Source organism: Neolamprologus brichardi, chromosome 4, assembly GCF_056152115.1.
Source record: "Neolamprologus brichardi isolate AB-2024 chromosome 4, ASM5615211v1, whole genome shotgun sequence".
NCBI lineage: Eukaryota > Metazoa > Chordata > Actinopteri > Cichliformes > Cichlidae > Neolamprologus > Neolamprologus brichardi.
This window is the reverse complement of record NC_142107.1, coordinates 15,300,532-15,323,104: the sequence shown is the minus strand read 5'-3', so window position 1 is coordinate 15,323,104 and position 22,573 is coordinate 15,300,532. Positions and strand designations below refer to the sequence as shown.

Sequence of the window (22,573 nt, the reverse complement as noted above, 5' to 3'; positions counted from 1 at the left end):
TCACATTTACGATGCCATTCAGTCAATGTTTTTTTAATTGTATTTTTTTTAAGTAGTAGTAATACATCAGATGCAGATGTCTTGCTGCGATAGCTCATTAGTAAACAATAACTTCCGCCTGGTCAGACCACTTCGACATCTATCAAACAGTAAGGGTGGATCGGTTTAATTGTGCATTTCTAGATAAAGGATTTCTTTATAAAAGATACAAAAAAATCCCATTTTTCTTTTATTAATGACATTTATGAGATAAACGTGTAATTCCGGTCACAAACGATACGTACATCAAGGATGTATTAAGCCCATCATCGAAACTGTTTTACCTGTACATACCTACAGTGGTACAGTCCACAACACCCGGGTTTCCGCGCGAAAAGACGGCCCGCGCGCCCGAATTGCTTATAGCATCCATCTGCACGCGACAGACAGTCACCGTGGAGCCGCGCGGTGGTTAATGATAGTAGAGTTTTAAACGGTGTTTTAACGGTTTTAAAACATTTTAGTCGCTCGTGTCTTACGCTCATTTACGATGCCAACCAGGACGTCCCTGCCTCTCCCGGACGATGTCAGGAAAAGGTACTGTAATGAATGCTAATAGTGTTCTACTGATGTAGCTAGCTTGCAGCTTTTATTTCAAAAGCCATAACAGCGGCTGTTAAAGCTGGAATGGCAGTCCTGGTGGGTTAGACTTTCTGTGGTTGTCCTGAGCGTTACTGGCGGGTTCCCTTTTACCTATGCAAACAGATGTTGCTAACATTAGCTTTTTGCCATTGACATGGCTGATGCGGTATGCACTATTAGCCAGTTAGCATCATTAGCCTGCCAATGGATGGGACAGCGTGTGAGATTTGGCGCCACTCAGGAAGTTTTGTTATCTGTGTTTCTGCTTTCCCGCTGTCAGTGTTTTATTGCTGCAGTTTAGCAAAGGATGTGCTCCCACACCATTCGCTCTGACTTACCCCAGCACTGTTTTGATTCTTCTTTGTTTACAGCCTGCAGAGGTTGGATGAGGAAGGATCTGCAGATGAGGTGAGCTGTGGACTCAAAACATGCTTATCTAGTAATTCTGAAACGGAAGTTTAGTGTGGAAGAACTAACTGTTTAGTATTTTAGTCTGTTTCTATACTGTCACCTCAAAGGGAAGTTCCAGACTCAATCCGCATTGCACTCCCCTTATATCATAAATAGTTATAAATAAAATGAACGAGGATCAGCTTTAGTCTTCTTTTTTTGTGCCATTTTCTATTTGAGCAGTTTCTGGTGGACAGCATAAGGAAACTGATACCAGTGATGCGACGTCAACAGGAATCAAAGTTAAATATGTACTATTTAATAGTTTCCAGGTTGCATATTGTCTCATTAAGTAATGCAATCCAGTTTAAGACAGTTGTGTTCTTTAAGTTTTGTGTGTTTATCCCGGTGTGTGTGAGTGCATAAGTTGTGCCTTTTTTTTTTACTTTATTCATTAGCTCTTATTCTCTTTTAAAATGTCACTTCAGGAACATGTGAAAGAGAAGCTCAAGTTGGTGCAGGACTTTCTGCATGTTGATGCTCAGGATCAGCTGACCAGTCTGGAGGAAAAAATGAAAAGTTCAGAGATCTCAAAGGTCAGTCAGTTGTAAGTTGTCCAAATTGATATTAATCCTAAAACCGTACTTGACTTACTGTCATCTAACTTGTGACATATGTCATGTGCTTTTTTTTCTTTCTTTTTTTTTTTTTAAAGGAGGTCTATATCTCTAAAGTGAAGGCCCTACTTGGAAAAGAACTTCATCTTGAAAATGGCTCCCACTCTGATGACGCAGAGAAGAATGGAAAGACAAATGGCTTTTCAAATGGTTCGCACAAAGACGAGCATGATGAAGATGTAACCATGAGCGTACAGGAGGAGGAGGAGGAATCTGTCAAGTCACCAACTGCTTCGAAAGGGAAGGGTGGACGGAGGAGCAAGGCAAATTCTGACACAAAAAGTATGTTTAAAATCTCTTAAGATGGAGATCACCTGCACATTCAGTGGCTTTCTCCAGTTATTTAAGCAAAGGTAATTTTTAAAATAATTTTTGTCCTTTTGTAGAGTCTCCAGCAAGTACCAGGGTTACCAGAAACAGTGGGAAACAGCCTACCATCTTGTCAATGTTCACTAAAGTGTGCGTATAGGAATATATTTAATTCATTTATGTATTTTGGCATAAAACAAAACTCTTCCATCACTCTAACCTGCTTGAAATAAATGTCTTTCAGTCAGAAGCGCAAGTCAGAGGACTTGAATGGAGAAGCTGTCAACGGACAGAATGAACCGAAGAAAGATGATGACGTTGAGGAGGTACCGTAATGTTATGTACAAGTAATGTAAAAAAAAAAAAACATGAGTAGAAGCTGCAGTTCCTCTGTGTCAGATAAATAACCCTCCACATACTTTCAAATTTGTTTGTAGTCTCGGGAGGAGAAACGACTCAAAGTGGAGTCGGATGAAAAGTAAGTATCTTTGTCTTGAGAGCAACAATTGTGATATAGCTTATACAAGCAAATGTGTTGACACTTTTCTTTATGCAGTGCTGCTCCAGAAGAATCCAAGAGTGACATTGTAAAGCCGGTTTCTGCTGTAAAGGTAGTGATTTGGATAGGTGAACTGTAAACATTTTTGGAGGCATTATTGCTTCGTGCTGACTGGATTGTGTTTTTGTTACTGTTCAGACGCCACCACCCAAATGTCAAGACTGTAGACAGTACCTAGATGATTCTGACCTGAAGTTTTTTCAAGGGGATCCTGATAATGCGGTGAGAGAACTTGCCAAACATAAACTGCAGTTTTGTTTGTTTTAAATTATATATTAAAAAAAAACAACAAAAAACCCAAACCCATAATTTCTGTGTTTCAGCTGGATGAGCCTGAAATGTTAACAGATGAGCGCCTCTCACTGTTTGACTCAAATGAGGATGGATTTGAGAGCTATGAGGATCTGCCACAGCACAAGATCACAAACTTCAGGTGAGTGATTCTCATCTTTATTAAGGTTTTGTTCCTGTGAGGTAACATACACAGCTTGTTAGGTAAGAGGAACAAAACAAAACTGCAAGGAGAGAAAGATCTGTGTTGACTGGCTAGAGGGAGACATCAAGCTTGAATGGGCAGCAGGATAGAGTTGGAAATGTACTATCACGTCAAGAGGGTGGTGACAGGGTGGAAATAGTACCTTGAGGAACTCAAGAATGAAGAAAATGACAGAGGGGAACTGTTGGTCAGGAAGTGCAGGAAATAGGTGAGGGTATCTATGAAAAGGATAGATTGGAAAGGTGGTTGGTCAGATGAGGTGGTGGGAGTAGTAACTACAGTGGGATAAAGTTTGATACCATGAAGGTATGTGGCTTCACACAGAAAGAGCACAACAGATTTGATGTTTGCTTTGAGAGTGGTGGAGAACTATCCAGTGACAAGAAGAGTTGCACTGCATCCTTGTGGATCTAGAAAAAAACGTATACTGGTGAGATGTGTGGTAGGAGTGACAGTGGGTTCATTGTAGGGGTGGGATTACATGAGGGATCTGCTCTGAGTCCCTTCTTGTTTGTAGTGGTGATGGACAGATTGACAGATGAGGTTAGGCAGGAAGGGTGTTTGCAGACGACATAGTGATCTGTAGTAACAATAGGAAGCAGGTGGAAGAGAGTGGAAAAACGGGGGGTATGCTCTGGAGAGAAGAATGAAAGCTGTGTGAAAGGGAGACATCTAAGCACAACAATGCTGCTGCAAGTAGTATTGAAATGGCTCAACCTTTTCAAACAAAGGACAGCACATGAGGGGTGAAGAAGGGAGTTGGGCAGGGGTGGAGAGGCTTTTGAAATGGGTCAGGGGTGATTCGTGACAGAATGATATCGGCAATAGCGAAAGGGAAGGTTTACAAGATGGTATTGAGACATACAAACAAGACTGGAGGCGGAGCTAAAGACAATCAGATTTTAATTGTGAGGGTCCAGAATTGATGGTATTATGAATGAGTACAGATCAGGTTCAGAGATTTGCAGACAGGGTTAGAGATGCAAAGTTTGGACAGAGTATGGATAGTAACCTTGTGGAGGGCAAGAGACCATAGAGAAGATCCATGATGTGGTGAAGGAAGACATGCAGTGGGTTGGCGTGACAGAACGATGTTAGGGATGGAGTGAGAGATGGGCAGATGATCTGCTGTGGTGATCCCTAAAGTAAAAGGAGTTTAGAAGAACAGATGTGTTCCTTCTAATTAGACTGTTTTTAATATTCTAAAACTTAATGTTTTTGTCAGTCATATGGTATAACAATGTGTGTTGCAGTGTTTATGACAAGCGTGGCCATCTCTGTCCATTCGACTCTGGACTTATTGAGAAGAATGTTGAGCTTTACTTCAGCTGTGTTGTCAAACCCATCTATGATGACAACCCTTGTATGGATGGTATGGAAAACCTGTCCAGTTATAGAAAGTTCATTGTGATTGTACATTGTCTTTTAGCTTTTATAACCTTTTTTTCCCCTGTATTTTTAGGTGGTGTTCCTGCCAAAAAGCTGGGACCCATCAATGCCTGGTGGATCACTGGTTTTGATGGTGGAGAAAAAGCTTTGATTGGTTTCACTACAGGTAGTATAATTGTGTATTTTCTTCTCCATTTAGTTAAAAAAATAAACATAAATCCATATATACAGTACACTAATGTTTATCCCACTCTTTCCTTATCTAGCTTTTGCTGACTACATCTTAATGCAGCCCAGTGAGGAGTACGCTCCCATCTTTGCACTGATGCAAGAGAAGATCTATATGAGCAAGATAGTGGTTGAATTCCTCCAGAAGAATCCTGATGCTACCTACGAAGACCTACTCAATAAGATTGAGGTGCAGTCTTGTGTGAATGAAACAAACTCTTGTCTTTGAATCTGGGTTCCTGTCATGGTATCTGTTTGAGAATTTTAGAAAATGTTTTACTGTGTATATTTCCATTCATATAAAGTGATCCTGCCTGTTGCTGTGCTGGTTTCCCACAGGGATCAAATTGTTATTTATTTTTTTTCTTACTGACATGTCCAAAGCTTATTATGCCCTGTCTGTGAAGGTTCTCAGTCATCCAGGTCATCGTAGTCAAAGGAGCTTGCAAAGAAAAGCGTCTGGACTGGAAGAAGTCCAGACGCTTTTCTTTGCAAGCTCCTTTGACTTATTATGCCCTGTTTTCCATTCCCTCAGACAACTGTGCCTCCTGCAGGACTAAACTTCAACTGCTTCACTGAAGACACGCTCCTGCGCCATGCCCAGTTTGTTGTAGAGCAGGTGGAGAGCTACGATGAGGCCGGTGATTCGGATGAGCAGCCAATCATTGTTACTCCTTGCATGAGAGACCTGATCAAGCTTGCAGGAGTCACTCTAGGAAAAAGGTGCTTAAACTTTTCTTTTTTTTTTTTTTTTGTTACACCTTTCCGTTTTGTATGCTTAGATGTATAGTGATAATTTTGCATCAATACTTAAAAGGATGCATTTTTTAAGGGTGTTGGTCTCATCTGTTGGATTGTGAATCTGCAGCCTTCTGAGATTTCAGAGAAAATGGTCTGAATTGATTCTGCAAATACTTGAAATAATAGATTAATGTTAATTCTGCAGTGCATTGAAGAAACATGTAATGCATACTTAATTTATAATGAAAAATCCAGTTTCAGCTTTCCCATTTTTATTTTTATTTTTTCTTCTATCAGTAGCTATTTTGACTCCCTTCGGGTTTTAAAACTATCCATTTCATTTGTGCTTATATTCCTGTATTTCTGCTCCTTGCTCCCTGTTCTCCCTAATGTCTAACATTCCTTTAACATTTCCTAATGCAGCATGCTGCTGTACTGGTAGGTAGGCCTCATTGTGAATGCATCTTTAGCTTGTTTGGTGGTGTGTTTAATGTGAAGCATTTAGAAACTTTATGGACAAAAAGCACTACACCAGATTTCATGCTAAAGTTTTATTTCTACTTTAAATCATTTTATATTTTTTTTGGCTTTACATTGTGGTTTATTTTTAGTTTATCCAGCAGATTTGAAATCTGGCTACGTATATATCAGATTTGTGTAATCGGCGTGCTTAAAATACTGCGACGGAGTGCGGTGGTTGATTTATTTAAAGATGTCATAGGATTAAAACGAACTTTGCAGAAACAACTTAACTAGACTGGCACATCCCACTCGAGTTTAACAGAACATTATTTAAAACATACAAATCTTCTTTTCACATTTCAACTCGTTGAACACTTGTGATGTGTTTAAATTTAACATTTTGTGATACCCGATTTGTTATACTGAACAATCTGGAATGTGATCCTTGGAAACGGGCAGGTTTGGGAAAGGGCATTCATTTTCAAAAAGTAACTTCTACCACAGACTGACTTACCCAACAGTGGGTGGGTTGCTAAAGTCTGAGGAGCTTTGATGCTAGTAGTATAGTGAGATTGTTGCTGACATTTATAAGCATTTGTGCAAAACAAATGTGAACGTTAAAAACGGTCATCATGCCTGTAGCATTGTCGTTGTTGGCCAGTGCTTCCTCATAGAAAGCTAGTTCTCCTGAGATTCTGATCTTGTATCTGGCAGCTTCAAAAATGATACATTTAGAAAAGGAGCATATTGTGTAAGAGATGCAGAGTCTCTTAATAGTAGGTGAAGAAAGAAGTGTTTTAAGTTTCATAATGGCTATGCGGAGGCTTTTTCTCGTAAATTTTTTTTTTCATTACGAAATTCATAATCCATAGAACAAGAAGACTTGGAAAGTCCCAAGTTCAAGCTTTGTGTTTGAACATGGGACAGCCCCACAGCTGTAAAGCATCAGAATTAAAAACGAAACTGCTGTCAGGGTATTTTCTTTATATTTGGAATTAACTTTGATTTAGTTATTGAGCCTGTATGAGTTAAGGCTCAAAAGCCTTCATATAGGTGAGGGTTATCCATCTTGTTTAATAAGAAATATGACTCTTCCTCAAACATGGGTTAGAATTTGTTAAGAGTTCAGAGTTCTTGCAGCGAATGTTATTTATATCTTTGACAGGAAGAACAAAAGCCACAGGAGATCAAAGCAGTCTTTACACTCAGGAAGTTGGCACATGTTGGTGTGTTTTTTGTTTTTGTTTTGTTTTTTTTCCCCATGCAGGCCCAATTGCTTCCCGCGGAGAGAACTTTATTGCCTCTTACATCAGATGGAAACTCTGCATTGAACATTCTGTTTGTTTAGTTTGGTTTGCTTGTTTCTTTGCATGGCCTGATGCTGTGGTGTGTTGATGGCCAGGGGCTTCATAATGCCATTACGTCACTTATCGTCAGGTATTTGTGCAGAGTAAAATCTGCGTCTTCTGACCATGCACTTTGTTCTTTTGACAGGAGGGCTGCCAGAAGACAGGCTATTCGTCACCCAACAAAGATAGAAAAAGATAGCAAGGGACCAACTAAAGCAACCACTACAAAGCTGGTCTACCAGATCTTTGATACATTCTTCTCTGATCAGATAGAGCAGAATGATAAAGAAAGTGCCATGAAAAGACAGCGCTGTGGTGTCTGTGAGGCAAGTTGGATAATATCTGTACAGTATCTGATGTTGATGTCCATCCTCTGTAATTCTTATGCATATTGAATTCTTTTTCTATGTGTGTGGACAGGTTTGTCAGTCTCCTGATTGTGGAAAGTGTGCAGCTTGCAAAGACATGATCAAATTTGGAGGAAGTGGAAAAAGCAAACAAGCTTGTAAGCAGAGAAGGTGAGCATGTTTTTGAATGTGTTGCCTACAAATGCTTTTCCAGATATTTGCATCAGTGACTTTATCTGTCATAATATTTCAAGCAAGAAGGAATAAAACACAGACTTGACATTTTATATACAGCTTGGTGTTTCAGTCATATTAATCTCTTTAAATCTATCTATCTCTGTTTAGATGCCCCAACCTTGCAGTCAAGGAGGCCGAAGATGATGAGAACATTGAAGAGGAAGATGTTCCTGTGGAGAAGCCTAAAAAGGTTCCTCATGCCAAAAGAAAGAAGCAGACCCAGTGCAAACTTACATGGATTGGAGAATCTATTCACGTATGTTTTCATCCTGTGGTAGATTAATAGAACTACCCTCTAGTGCAGCAGTGGTTCCCAGCACTGGTCATATAAAAATATTCATCTTTAACTCCTTTCAGACTGAAGGGAAGAAGCAATACTACAGGAAGGTCTCTTTGAACGATGAACTGCTGGAGGTGGGAGACTGTGTCTCAGTTTCATCAGAGGATCCATCCATTCCACTGTATCTGGCAAGGTAAGCGTTTCAGACATGGTATAATAATATTCAATTCTCAGGTCTTAAATCTAATGAGGTGTTTTTTCTTAGGATCACGTCAATGTGGGAGGATAATAATGGAAAGATGTTTCATGCCCACTGGTTCCTACGTGGAATAGACACGGTGCTCGGCGAGACTTCAGATCCACTCGAGCTTGTCATTGTGGATGAATGTGAGGACATGCTGCTCAATTATGTCCAAGGCAAAGTTGATGTTATGTATAAAGCCCCATCGAACAACTGGTTTATGGAGGTAAGTTTTTAAAGGAGCTACAAAGATCTGAAGCTGCTTTTATTGTAATTTTCTTCATGTAACAGTTGCTTCTGTAATTTTAGGGTGGTGTGGATGTTGACCTCAAGGTGATTGAGGATGACGGGAAGAGTTTTTTCTATCAGTTCTGGTATGACACAGAATATGCCAGGTTTGAAATGCCTCCGAAGACGTCTCCATCCGAAGAATGCAAATTCAAGTAAGCACCAGCTACACATTCATTTATGCTGCTCATGATCTTTTCCTTCATTTCTTTTTTTTTTTTTTTTTTTTTTTTTTTTTTTTTTTTTACATTTTTAAAATCTCTACTTTCATCTTCAGGTTCTGTGGCAGTTGTGTTAGGACTAAAGAGCGAGAGGAAAAAGATAAGCCTCATGCATTTGAACCCCTGGAGAATGAAGACCATGACACAAAAGCTTTGTATGCTATGGCTTGCTTTAAAGGAGAACAGTTCAGGGTGGGGGACAGCGTCTACCTTCCTCCCGAGGCTTTTAATTTCAGGTGAGTGTTACTTTTATTCAGAGCTGTAGAATGATGAATACACATGTACAGTCTAACACTATTTAGAAGTTTCAGTCTTAGTTTGCATGAACGAGGAGTCTACATGTGTAGTGCAGCTTCAGCCACTAGAGGGCCTTCTTTACACACAGGTCGCCTGTTTATATTTTTATTTTTTTCAGGTTGAATAAATTTTGTTCTTTATTAAAAAGGGAAGATTGTTGAGTATCGTGGCTAATATTAAATCTATAACAATGTGGTTCTTAGTGTGAAGCCAGCCAGTCCAGTGAAGCGATCCCACAGGAAAGACGATGTGGATGAGGATCTGTATCCAGAGTATTACAGGAAGTCCTCAGACTACATCAAGGGCTCAAACCTGGACGCTCCTGAGCCCTTCCGTGTTGGGCGCATCAAGGAGATCTTCTGTCACAGGCGTAGCAATGGGAAACCCGAGATGTCAGACGTCAAACTGCGACTCTACAAGTTTTACAGGTAAAAACTGTTAACAGTTTAATGGGTTGCTATAAATTGGACAAATTTTAAGACTTTAATTTATCTTGTTTTCCAGGCCTGAGAACACACACAAAGGTGTCAAAGCTAGTTACCATACAGACATCAATCAGCTGTACTGGAGTGATGAAGAAGTGACTGTAAACATGGATGACGTTCTCGGCCGCTGCCAGGTAGAATATGCAGAGGACCTGAATGAATCCATCCAGGACTACTCCAGTGCTGGACCTGAGCGCTTCTATTTTCTTGAGGTACAGTACTTCCTTTCTGCTGTAATCTCTCTAATCATCGATTTATCAATTCATCAAAAACAATTTCTTGTAATGACAACCGCACATGCATAGAAGAAAGCAAAAACAGTTGACATGGTAGATTTTGTCTAATACTGGAACATTTTATTTGGAAAAGTCTTGAACATGTCTTCAATTCAGTGTAGAAACTGCAGTCTTATTTTCATACACGTGCCTCCTTCACAGGCCTATAATGCAAAGGCAAAAAGCTTTGAGGATCCCCCAAATCATGCTCGTTCAACTGTCCATAAAGGAAAAGGAAAGGGAAAAGGAAAAGGTAGAAATTGTATTTATTTTTTCCTTTAAAAATGGATTTTAGTATTCTCTGAAATTCTAATGTATTAAATTTGGTTTCCCAAGGTAAAGGCAAAGGAAAAGCTTCAGCTGCACAGGAACAGCCGGACTCACAGCCTAAACCTAAAGTGCCCAAGTATCGCACATTGGATGTGTTCTCTGGCTGCGGTGGACTTTCTGAGGGATTCCACCAGGCTGGTAAATGTTGCAACCCACTCACAAAATGTTTTCAAATCATCGTTTTTGTTTGTTTGTTTTTGGACTGCAGTACAAAAACGTAACTGCTTGTTGCCTTTAGCAATCTCGGAGACCCTCTGGGCTATAGAGATGTGGGAGCCAGCAGCACAGGCCTTCAGACTGAACAACCCAGGCACAACGGTGTTCACTGAGGACTGCAACATCTTGCTGAAGTTGGTCATGTCTGGAGAGAAAACAAATTCTCTTGGCCAGAAGCTGCCTCAGAAGGGTGATGTGGAGATGCTGTGTGGAGGGCCTCCTTGTCAAGGGTTCAGTGGGATGAACCGCTTCAACTCTCGCACTTACTCCAAATTCAAGAACTCACTCGTTGTCTCCTATCTTAGGTTGGTTCGCCTAAATTCATCAACTTTCGCCGACACTGTGCAGCAAGCTTTTTTGTTTCCCACAAAAACTCTTAACCTCGCATTATTAGTTTTTTATTATTATTATTATTTTTCTTCTTATTGCAGCTACTGTGACTACTACAGACCCAAATTCTTCCTGCTTGAGAACGTGAGGAACTTTGTGTCATTCAAAAACTCTATGGTCCTGAAGCTCACACTGCGCTGTCTTGTGCGAATGGGATACCAGTGTACCTTTGGTGTCTTGCAGGTGGGTCAGACCTTAAACTTCTTTTCTGCTGTGAAATTTTGGGTGAAGCTAAAATGAAATTGACTTGGAACAAATTTCAGAGCTTGTGTTGTTAACCAACAGCTTGCTGTAAGGTTTTTCTTTTCTTCTCATACAATAAAGGATCACTAATGCGCTGCGTTCTGCTCTCATTAGGCCGGTCAGTACGGTGTTGCTCAGACCCGGCGCAGGGCCATCATCCTGGCTGCTGCTCCGGGAGAGAAGCTGCCACGCTATCCTGAGCCTCTGCACGTATTTGCTCCCAGAGCTTGCTCTCTCAGCGTTGTGGTGGGTGAAAAGAGATACGTCAGCAATGTCACACGGTAATGTAAACACTTTCCCCTTCTGGGTTGCTTATATTGTATTTTTAGGTTGCAAATCTTTCTCGCAAGACATTAAAGCTTCATTGTCACTAATTTCTTTCTACAGAGGCAATGGTGGAATCTACAGAACTATCACTGTCAGGGATACCATGTCTGACCTGCCAGAGATTCGCAATGGTGCAGCTGCACTGGAGATTTCCTACAATGGGGAGCCCCAGTCTTGGTTCCAGAGGCAGATCAGAGGCACACAGTACCAGCCTATCCTCAGAGATCATATCTGCAAGGTGAGTTGTGGTGTTCTCATGTTGGCTCACTTTTTCAGTCATTAAAGAATAACTTTATGACAGAAGTTACATGATCTGCATTACAGGATATGAGTGCACTGGTTGAGGGTCGGATGCGTTACATCCCCTTGGCTCCAGGCTCCGACTGGAGGGATCTGCCCAACATAGAGGTCCGACTGAAGGATGGCACCCTGACTAAGAAACTGCGTTACACACATCATGATAAGAAGAATGGGCGTAGCGGCACCGGTGCACTAAGGGGTGTTTGCACCTGTTCAGGAGGTATGCAGAACTTAAAAAAAGTTGTAGAGCTTAAATCTCCATCTGGGATACATCTCTTATAGTTTCCATGCACATGTCTTTTTAGGTAAGCCTTGTGACCCTGCAGACAGGCAGTTTAATACCCTGATCCCCTGGTGTCTGCCCCACACTGGGAACCGCCACAATCACTGGGCGGGACTCTATGGCAGGTTGGAATGGGATGGTTTCTTCAGCACAACAGTCACCAATCCTGAACCAATGGGCAAGCAGGTACATAAGATTTTTTTTTTTAAATTTATTTATTTTTTTTAAATTATTATTAAGCATTTCAGTTTGTTTACTTGGTTTTACATTAAACAGTCCTTCAAATTTATTTAATTCTGAAAAAACATCAGAGTACTTGCATTTAAGTCTTGAGCTAATTTGTGTTTCAGGAGATGGTTTACACTTCTTAAATGAAAGAAACTGACCTTAGGCTCTCTTGATTACAGGGCCGTGTACTCCATCCTGAGCAGCACAGAGTTGTCAGTGTGAGAGAGTGTGCACGCTCTCAGGGGTTCCCTGACACCTACCGCTTCTTTGGAAACATCCTGGACAAACACAGACAGGTACACTTATACTTTTTATTAATCCCTGAGAAATTTATGTGGTTACAGTTGCTACAAAGAGGGTAAGAGTGGCAACAGTGACTTTGGTACGAGTTTTAGTCACAATATTGTACAAGTCACGTTAGGGATCACTATTTTCTTTCAGGAGATGTCGCTTGGTCAGGCCTGCAGAGACATTTTAGCAGGAATCTAGCACAATTTAAACTTTGAAACTGCCTTGTTTTAGTACAGTTTTTATGTCTGTGAGAGGCAATACATTTAGGTGATGGAGGATAAATTAATATGTTATTATTTTTTGTTTGTTACATAAATGATAACAAAAATAAGCAGCATTTTAATTTTTGGCCTTTATCTTCAAATTTGGACTTAGTTGCAGTTCCAAAATGACGATGTCCTTATTGCATTTCATGAGCTGCCCAGGAACATCTCTCCCTGCTTCTTGCCAAGTAATTGCTTCTGTTTCCTTCCAGGTTGGAAATGCTGTGCCCCCTCCGCTCTCCAGGGCCATTGGGCTTGAAATTAAGAGGTGCATCACGGAAAGGATGAAGGAAGAACAAGCATCAGGTGGCTTTCAGTTTAATCGTATGATTATCTTTTAAGATTTGAATGCAACAATCCTTATTAAAGTGTGTGGTTTTGTTTTAATTTATTTTAACTTGTTTATTTTTCCTCCACAGAGAACATTAAACAAGAGAAGATGGAGCTCTCTGATTAAGCGTGTAAAGTTTTCATCAAGAATCACTTCTGCAAATCCTGGTGCTGGTGAAATGATTTCTCTTAAAAGTTGCGATTTAATGGCGTCACCAAGTGGCCGCTATGGACTTTCTATGTAGTACCATTCCACATTGAGTTTTAAATGTGCTTTTAATCATGACGTTGTTGCTGTTGTTGTTAAATGTTCACCTAATGTGGGATAAATTGTATGTAGTTTTTATATGTAATATTTCAAATAAATCTTATGAAATTCTACTTGTAGTTTTCATTATTGTAAATGTACAGGAAGAGTGTGATCAATATGACGGGAATCAAAGAAAGTGGTGCCAAGTGGTGGAGAAACCTCATCCCTTTTAATTCTGAAGCCTTTTGAAAGTGAATCTTAAAACTACGCATGTTTTCACTAGATGGAGGGGGGGAAGTTGTTTTTAACTGCTTAAAGTCTGACCTGTACAACGACCTCCTTCCTTGAGCTACTTTCACTGCCATCTTTGACGTTGCAAAATTTATTGGGGGTTACAAATACATTTAAAAAAAAAAATACAAATTAAGCACAGGGGTCACATGATACAAGACTAAATCCTACAAATAACACTACTGGGTGTAAAATGTACTCACTGATCATCAACAAAACAGTGAAACTGCAGCTTTTAAACTCGTCCTGATAAACAGGAAACTCTAAAACCTTGACTTTGCAACTAATCTTGTAGCTACACAGCAGGAACCATATACTTAGAAGAGAAACACGCATTCTAATTTAATAACCATTCATTACTTCAATCACAAATTAGTAGTTGAGAACTCTGATTTGAAACAATTTAGATTTGCAATGAGTTGTTTCCAGATTATCTGCACTAAAATTGCCAAAACTGGTACAAAAACAGTCCAGTAAGTGGAGCACGGCTCCTTCCCTGTCTTGTGATTTGCAGAAGTGAGAGTATTCTCGGAGGGACCGTTAGACTGCTGGTGTTAAATTGGAACAGCAGACACCGCAACTTGTCTGCGTGTGTGTGTGTGTGTGTGTGTGTGTTCTGTTTTTTTGTTTTGTTTTTTTTGTTTGGTTGGTTGGTTTTTTTGGGGGGGCGGGGTTCTTCACAAGACTAGTATGGCTTTTCTGAGTTCTCTTTTCTCGAACAGTACAGACTAGAATAGATTTGCCTCTGGCTAAATAAGACTTACTGTATCTGCATCTACCAAAATATCCATCTGTTAGTCTCAGACTCTGGAGGAGCGGAAGAAAGTTCTGAACTTTGATGCACTTGTGAACACATCTGTTGAAGCCATGATGTGGCCCTTCATCTTCAGCTGCTTAATCGCATGCACAGGTGGGTCTGTTTTTTGTTTTTTTGTTTGTTTTTGCTGTGCTTGTTACTTTGTTATATAGTTACCATATTATATTTCTATAGTTTTAACACAACGTCCAGTTCCTCTTCAGGAGAAAACCTTCAACCACATTAGCACTGGTCATAAGCTTTTTATTTCTTCAGATTATCAGTTTAATTTAAATCCACTTTATGAAGTCATTGTCTAAAATCTTTAGCATTTATCACTTAGAGTGTTTCTAGCATAAATCTGCTGCCTTTAAAGACAAAAAAAAAAAAAGCCTAGCAGCTGTTATATCGTAGATATTGTCCTATTATTTACTAAGTTGCAGGTCATTAGACATTTGACCAGAAGTCTTCAATCCAAAATATGCTAGAAATTGTTTTTTCCCCTAAATAACAATAATTTAGTAAATGGATCATCGTTTAGCAACTCTAAAGCAGCTTAACTATTTAGAGACTAAAGTGATCAAATTATATTATAATTTTATATTAGGACTTACTTTTAGTCTATTTTTTTAATCATAATTATATTTTTTCCTGTATCCTTTTTTCAGATATTTATAGATTTTCTAAAAATGTTTTAATGTAATTTAGTATGACCTGTTCTTTATGCAAAAATAAAGGTAGTTCACCATTTCATCTCACTTGGTACACTTAGTTTCTCCCTCAAGGCCTCTGTAGCTCCATCATTATCTCTTAATCTCCAAGTCTTCCATTATGTTAAGGATCAGAGAAGCTATAAATGTTGTAACAGAGGAACACAAACAATTTCATGGTTTTTACGACTTAAATATGTCCGTGTATATTTTAAGTCCAGAGTTATGAACAGTGTGATCAAAAATCAAACCACTCTTGAAAGTTAAATGGGAGGTGTCCCCTAAAACGGGTCAGTATATTACAATCACTCAGGTTGCAATATTGTCCATGCATCTATTCTCGTCCGCTTATCGTTATCAGGGTCACCTATCCCATCTGCCATAGAGCGAAAGCTAGGGTACACCCTGGACAGATCGCCAGTCTGTCGCAAGGCTGACACAGAGAGACATGCAACCATTTGCACTCACATTAACATTCACCTAACTCAGATGGTACAGTGAAACTCATCACATGCCTTAAGTCCCTTACTCCCTGTATTATTTTTTAGGAAAGCTTGTGAGCACTTCCTGTCCATTAGACATAACCCCTCCTAGAGTTGTGGTGAGATTTGGAGACTCCTTATCAGCAAACTGCACCTCATCATCTGACCAGATTGAAGGAATGGGATGGGAGTCTCTATATGGAGGAGTGGACCTTACCGAGGGTGTTTCTTCTCTTCTGTTTAAAATTGACTCTGTGCCAGCGTGGGAGATAGTGCCAATGTGTTATATGAATTCCCGTGATGGTGGTCAGTGTACAAAAACATTGCCAGTCATTGTTTATAGTAAGTAGCCTTAACTCTTTCTAACATTTCTAAGATGATCATTTTTATTATCTAGTCACTGAGTAACTTTGAGTCATTTTATTATTTTTTGAAAAATTATTTTCTTTTTCAGAAATGCCAGACAGTGTGTCTCTGAAGAATTTACGTACAGTGGAAGAAGGCCAACAGTTTGCCATACAGTGTGACATTGTTAATGTTGCACCAGCAAGAAATCTTTCAGTAGTTTGGCACAAAGGAAATAAGATCTTGTCTTCTCAGACATTTAATGAGTCCAGTCCATCTCCAGTCAGTAAGTCATCTGTCCTCACTCTGACTGCTCATAGAGATGATGATGGAGCTGAGATCTGGTGTGAAGCAAAGCTGAACCTGTGGCCAGAGGAACAAGGTCCTCCTCCAGTGCGTTCTGAAGCTCATAATGTGAATGTGCTCTGTGAGTTTTTAACATGCTCTTAATTTAATCTCCACAACATTTCATACTGAAAAAATGAGCTTTTCTTTCTTTGTCTATATTTTGATTGGATGTCCTCAGACCCACCAACCTTCACCAATGATCCAAATGAGAATTTGGAAATGACAGTTGGGAGCAAAATATCTTTAAATTGTACAGCTGAGGAAACCCTATGCCATCCTACCATTGGCAATTCCCAAACTTCACACAAGTGTGGAGTCATGATGTGAATCATCCTATTTTGACTCCATTATCTAAGTTTCCAGGGGTCTATACCTGCACCGCCTCAAACAGCCAGGGCACCGCGACCAAATACTTCATCGTCACTGAAGCTCCACGTAAGTTCTTGGCAGTTCATTAATTTATATTTCTTATTGCTCTGCTTTCTTATTTCTTATAATCTTGTGTGCTGTAACTCTCTAATCAGCAGTTCCCCTGGGACCACTGCTGGAATTTAAATTTGTTTGTTTATTTAAATCTTTATTTTGGGATTTGTGATTGATTTTATGTAATAAACTTTTCCATCTCTCACAGGAGATCAAACAATCATCACAGTAATAGTCAGACTACTTGTGGCCTTTGGACTCCTGCTCTTCCTTGCTTTTCTAGTTTTTACGACACACAGAGGCATATTTTCATGCAAGAAAGGTGACTATCTCCAAGGACAACCTACCTCATCAGTACCAGTGTAAAACAAATTTGAATGGGTGCATGCTTGTTTCAAAACTGTAGCTGTAAAATGCACCATCTTGTCAGCTATCGCTAAAGCTCCACTAATCAAGACTGCTGTCCAAACAAACAAATTTAATCTAGCAGAAACGTGTTTAACAGCAACACTGTGAGTGTAAACATGTGTATGAACAAAACAGATTATTAATCAGATTTCATCCTCAGCTATTCATTTATTTTAACTTTTCGGTGGACAGAAATAAGAAGGAACAACTTTGCCTCTGACTGTCAACTGAAACGTTTTCTAATTCTAATTTTAGAAAACCGCTTGTGATGTTTATCACGTCTTTACACACGCCTGTGTTTTCTCTCTCTCAAAAAACAGGAAATGTGAGACATTTTATTGCATGTTCACATCTTTTCATGTGCTCAATTTAATGTATGATCCACACACATCTTTACAACTTTTAGATATACAATAGAATAGAATAGCTTTTATTGTCACTTTTACAAGAACAATGAAAGCCTGTTTGGCGTTTCTCCATGTGTGTGAAGTACACAATAGCATAAGTATTTACACAATCACAGACAAATTTACATTTACACAAGAAAGATATGTACAAGTCATACATACCCCTGCAAACATACGGATACAGCCATACAAACATACACGCACATACATACATATATGTATATATACATGTATGCATGCGTACATACATACACACACATATTTCCACATACACGCTTACATATATACATACACATACACATATTTTTAAATGTGTAAATCAGGAAATGAGCTGACTTGTTTTCTGCACCACAAAACGGAGGAAAGTTTTATTTTTAATTTCCTTGTATGCACGCTTGGTGAAAACTTGATTTGGTTCTTAATTTTGAGCAGTTTCAATGCTTAGATAAATAAGTGTGTTTTGTTGTAATCTGTTGTTGTAATGTAATCATAAAAAAACTCATATTTGGATATGATTTTTTTAAAAATTTAATTTCATCCCCATTTCTTAAGAGGGGACAAACACTGAAATCGGAAAGCTCTGGTTTTAACTACTCCATTCATCAATTTAACTGTTATTAATGGAAATAAAACACATTTTTTGGGTCTAAACATGCTCAAAAACTTGTATTTTGCACACAGCTGTGGAATTAGTGTAAGGTCTGGTTCATTCCTACATTTCAATCATTTCAAGGTGGTAACATTCACTCTTTTTTAAAATTTTTTTAATTTTCTATGATTTGATCATTTCATCTAAAAGAGGGCTTGTTAAACTATTAGAAAAATGTACTGGTTAAACTGAGGATGTTATGCTATAACAATTTTGTTGGGGTTGTTACACATTACTCATTATTTTTCTTAAAAGTAATGCACGTGGGTTAGGGTACGTACATGTACGTTAATTAATTACTTAACAAAGAAAGTTTTACATTCCTTTCCTGTTACTCAGTAAAATGACCTACAATGCACTGTCCCATAATTAACGGCTAGCAATATCAAACTGTGGCTACAGTTCACATACAAGTACAAATACAGGCTACAATGTTATAAGCCTGTCTGCTCATCACTGCCTTTGTTGCCTGTCATGATACTGGGTCGTGTGACCCAGTGTTTGAGTTTAATGTTTAATGTACCTTTTTTTTGTGTTCATTTGTGTTCTAGTTTCAGTACCAAAAGGGATTTCCGATGTTTCTGTGTTTTTAAGCCTAGTATATTTAGTCACACTGGTAAAAAGACTAGTTACCAGGATTTACAAAGTGGTTAGGAATAAAATAAAGAAATGACCTGTTTTGCAAGTATCTTCATGTGTTTGCATTATTGTATGAATATTAAAATCAATATAATCCTTTCTGTCCACTTAAAATATCTTTCAAAATCTGTGATTTTACATTTTTGATCTTAATTGAAATATTACAAGTTTTAGTACTGTATTTTCATATTTTTTCTTTGTGTGCATTTTGATTTCACATGTCCTCAGACCCACCAACCTTCACCAATGCTTCAAATGAGACCCTTGAACTTCCAACTGGTGAAAAAAATTACCTTAAATTGCAATGCTACAGGAAACCCTTTGCCATCATATGTCTGGTAGTTTTTGCAAGCAGCACAAGAGACGTACAAGAATCAAAATGTGAATCATCCCATTTTGACTTGAATCATCTGAGTTTCCAGGGGTCTATACCTGCACTGCCTCAAACAGTCAGGGCACAGTTACTAAATACTTTACTGTCAGTGAAGCTCCACGTAAGTTCTCTGCAGTTAATTCATTATATTCCTTATCTTTATATACTTATTTCTTATTATGTCTTATAGTCTTGTGCGCTGTGATTCTCTGTACACCCCCTGGGAACACTGCTGGGAGCTTAATTTGTTTGTTTGTTAAAATCTTTATTTTGGCATATGTTATTTATTTTCTGAAACAAAGTTTACCATCTCTCACAGGAGATCAAACAATCATCACAGCAATAGTCAGACTACTTGTGGCCTTCGTACTCCTGCTCTTTCTTACTTGTCTAGTTTTTATGACACAGAGAGGGGCATTTTCTTGCAAGAAAGGCGACTGTCTCCAAGGACAACCTACCTCATCAGTACCAGTATAAAACAAATTTGAATGGTTGTAGCTCCATTCATCCAGATTGCTGTCCTAAACAAAATTTTCAATTAGTTTTTTTGTATCTACAAATTGTTTTCATTTGTTTTAATTTCCATATGGATTAACATGGCATTCGAATGCTCCATAATTACTGCAACAAATGTACTACGACAAATCAGTTAATTGCATTTGTCTAACGTATCAATAAAATGTTCTTGAAAAAGAAACTATTGTAAGTGTTTGTCATTAAGAACACTGAATGTAAAAAAGGAAGGTTGAGGGGGGAATTTAAAGATAATTAATCTAATATTTAAAACAAGTCTGTTACAGTGTCCTGCTTAAAATAAATTCATGTACTGTGAGACCACCGAGAGTAGTAAACAGAAATTATGTCTGTTAAAAAGACACTAAGCATGGGCAGAAAAGATTATCTTAAATCTAGGGATGTGTGGTATATTGGTTTTAACATCTTATATGACATGAAGTTGTCACATACTTCTATACACATTAAACGCCTTCTGTGGCTTTAGTGGCATAATAATATCGACCACTAGTAATGCTGAAGAGGTCGCTGAACTGAGCACCCTGCTGCTGTCTTCAAAAAGCCTTTAAGATCCTCCAAATCATGATCACTCTGCAATTCATGAAGGTAATAGGATGGGAAAAGCTAAAAACCCACTCATGAAAACACAGATTTTAGTTTTAGGTCCCATGAAATCCTAATCGAGAAATCTTCACATTCGATCTGTTATTCTTTGCATCAGTGTTGTTGGTAGGACTCTTTTGGCTGTGTTTCTTGTGTTTGAGATCGTGGTCTTGCTTGATTCTGTGCCTCACCCAGTTTGCCTTCTCTTCCAAGTCAAGATTCATGGGGAGTCAGCTGGCTATGTGTGAGGAATCCTGTTTCATGTGTAACCGGGTCACAGATTACATATTGCTATAATTACACAAAATTTGTTCTAGACCCCAAACCGTTTCTTTTATATCTGACTTTTAGGACCTCCAGGCCTGTAGTTATGTTCATTATCAGTTAGAGTCCCTCCTCCTTCTTCTTCTTCTTTGGTGCAACCCTATAAATATGGGGTACTCCTTTGGCCTCTCCCCTTTGCTACAATTCTCCTGTGGGAGAAGTTGGTGTCATTTCTTTCCCAACACTGTACAATACACATATAATGTATAATTAGCCACCCTGATATTTCTGATTGTGTGTTGTTTTTTTTTAGTTCAATTATTGTCATCGTTGTGCCTGTCTTTGCTAGATGCAGTAAATGTGCATAACACATATGTGTGTGCCACATATGTGTTATAGTCTATGCTAGCATGAATAGATAATTCTTGCTAGCTTGGAAGTTGTGGTGGGTTGAGCTAACCCTCTTCCCTACTGTTTGCATTTGGTTGTAGGAGCTGGAGCTGGCAAGTTAATGACTTGGAGGTCTTTCTTTCTTTTACCTTTCATTGTCAGACACAATGCAGGAACACACCGGTTACACATGTCCACCAGCAAAACCTTCATTGGTGGAAAGTTTCTTTTTGGAGAATAGAGTCTGTGGATGATTCTAGAATCAGTCCCATGAGTCAGGTTAACTGGAGACTTGTTTTTGGATTTCGTGGTGCTTCAGGGAACCCACCAAGGAGAGGGGCAGTGACGGATTTGTAAACCTTTTTGGAAATCTCACTCATAAACTGATCTCTACTGTGGACTGAATTCATGATTTCTCTGGGTAACCCTCCAGACATGTGGATGAAACTGAATGTGACCTTGAGAGAAATGCCTTTGAGTTTACTTTTATCATTCCATTTAATTTTTTGTGTAAATATTTGGTAAAGTCTGTAACTTTTCCAGAACATCATCTTTCAGTCTTTTGAAAATGAAAGCACTTACGTTGGGGGAGTGCTGAGTGTTTGTATATGTGTGCATGAGGGTGGCACGGATGCCCCTCCGGTGGTCCTCCTTGGGCTCTTGCACTCTGGGGCCTCTGGATGTCTGGGGCCTGGATCTCCTCCATGCCTGCTTCATGCCCTGGGGGACAGGGCTATGGCTCTCTACATCCTCTTGCAGACCATTACATGGGGAAACCATTTGAATACAAGCGCGCCGACCCACACAGGTGTGCACACGGGTGTTCACTGTTCGTAGACTTAAATCACACCTTTCTTGGCTGCTACTTCAAAGCACATTGTGTGCTGTCTGTCCTGCGTGCTGCACAACAACATTCAATATTTAGTATTTACTGCTGTTTACACTTAGCTAGATTAATGCGATGGTGTTGTGTTTAGTATGTTGCCTTGTTTGGTTTTTTTTGCTTGTTTTCTATTCTTTTTCTCTCAACAGGTGATCCAGGAGATTTTTTTTCCCTTTCTCACTGTCCCTCTCCCCTTCTGTTTTTCTTTTCCTTCCTCTTTCTTTCTCCCTTTCCTATCCCTCACTCATGTCTGTCCCGTCTGTAACAACTGAAAATAAAATAAAATAAATAATAAAAACAAAGGTCGATCAAATGGACCAATACGGCAATGCCATGATGATCCATTTGGCAAAATAAATCCATTGGGTATCCTTGTTGGTCTTCAGACAACAATTCTGACGGCTAAAGAACCAAATGGGACAGGCAAAGAAAGAAAAAAGAAAAAAAAGAAAATGAAAGCAGAACATGACAAACTCATTTTACAGTACGTTTTTTCACTTGTTTGCAGTTGAAATATTATAACTCTACAAACCACATGTGACTTTTTTTCTTGCCTTTAGGCGCCTCTGTGGTTTTATTTGTCAAACTAACAGGAAGACATCTTTACTGAATGTTCACACTGCATGCAGAGTTACTAAGGATGTTTGCTTGCGAATCAACACCCATTTCACTGTTCACTTCATGTATACCACGCTGCAGCTCTTTG

At 39.0% G+C, this 22,573-nt stretch overlaps 1 protein-coding gene and 1 pseudogene across 2 annotated transcripts; both read left to right on the top strand.

The window, feature by feature from the left end:
- The first annotated feature begins 374 nt into the window (after positions 1-374).
- Positions 375-13,474, top strand: dnmt1 (DNA (cytosine-5-)-methyltransferase 1). 2 transcript variants are annotated; one of them, XM_035910929.2, is made up of 35 exons: positions 375-576; positions 993-1,029; positions 1,500-1,607; positions 1,727-1,970; positions 2,075-2,147; positions 2,242-2,323; positions 2,435-2,475; positions 2,554-2,608; positions 2,695-2,778; positions 2,880-2,989; positions 4,306-4,424; positions 4,515-4,607; positions 4,708-4,859; positions 5,205-5,392; positions 5,834-5,848; positions 7,367-7,547; positions 7,642-7,739; positions 7,914-8,061; positions 8,163-8,278; positions 8,351-8,552; positions 8,636-8,769; positions 8,892-9,071; positions 9,336-9,560; positions 9,637-9,829; positions 10,055-10,145; positions 10,229-10,360; positions 10,461-10,743; positions 10,870-11,011; positions 11,186-11,352; positions 11,459-11,636; positions 11,723-11,918; positions 12,004-12,167; positions 12,389-12,505; positions 12,976-13,069; positions 13,183-13,474. In XM_035910929.2, exons 1-35 carry the CDS (start codon positions 530-532, stop codon positions 13,218-13,220), a joined length of 4,527 nt encoding a protein of 1,508 aa, XP_035766822.1. In that variant the 5' UTR covers positions 375-529; the 3' UTR covers positions 13,221-13,474. The 2 variants fall into 2 exon arrangements, with proteins under 2 accessions (XP_035766822.1, XP_006798181.1); XM_006798118.3 differs by lacking the exon at positions 5,834-5,848.
- Positions 13,475-14,501: 1,027 nt separating this feature from the next.
- LOC118454744 (cell adhesion molecule 3-like) lies at positions 14,502-19,691 on the top strand (annotated as a pseudogene).
- Positions 19,692-22,573: the final 2,882 nt, after the last annotated feature.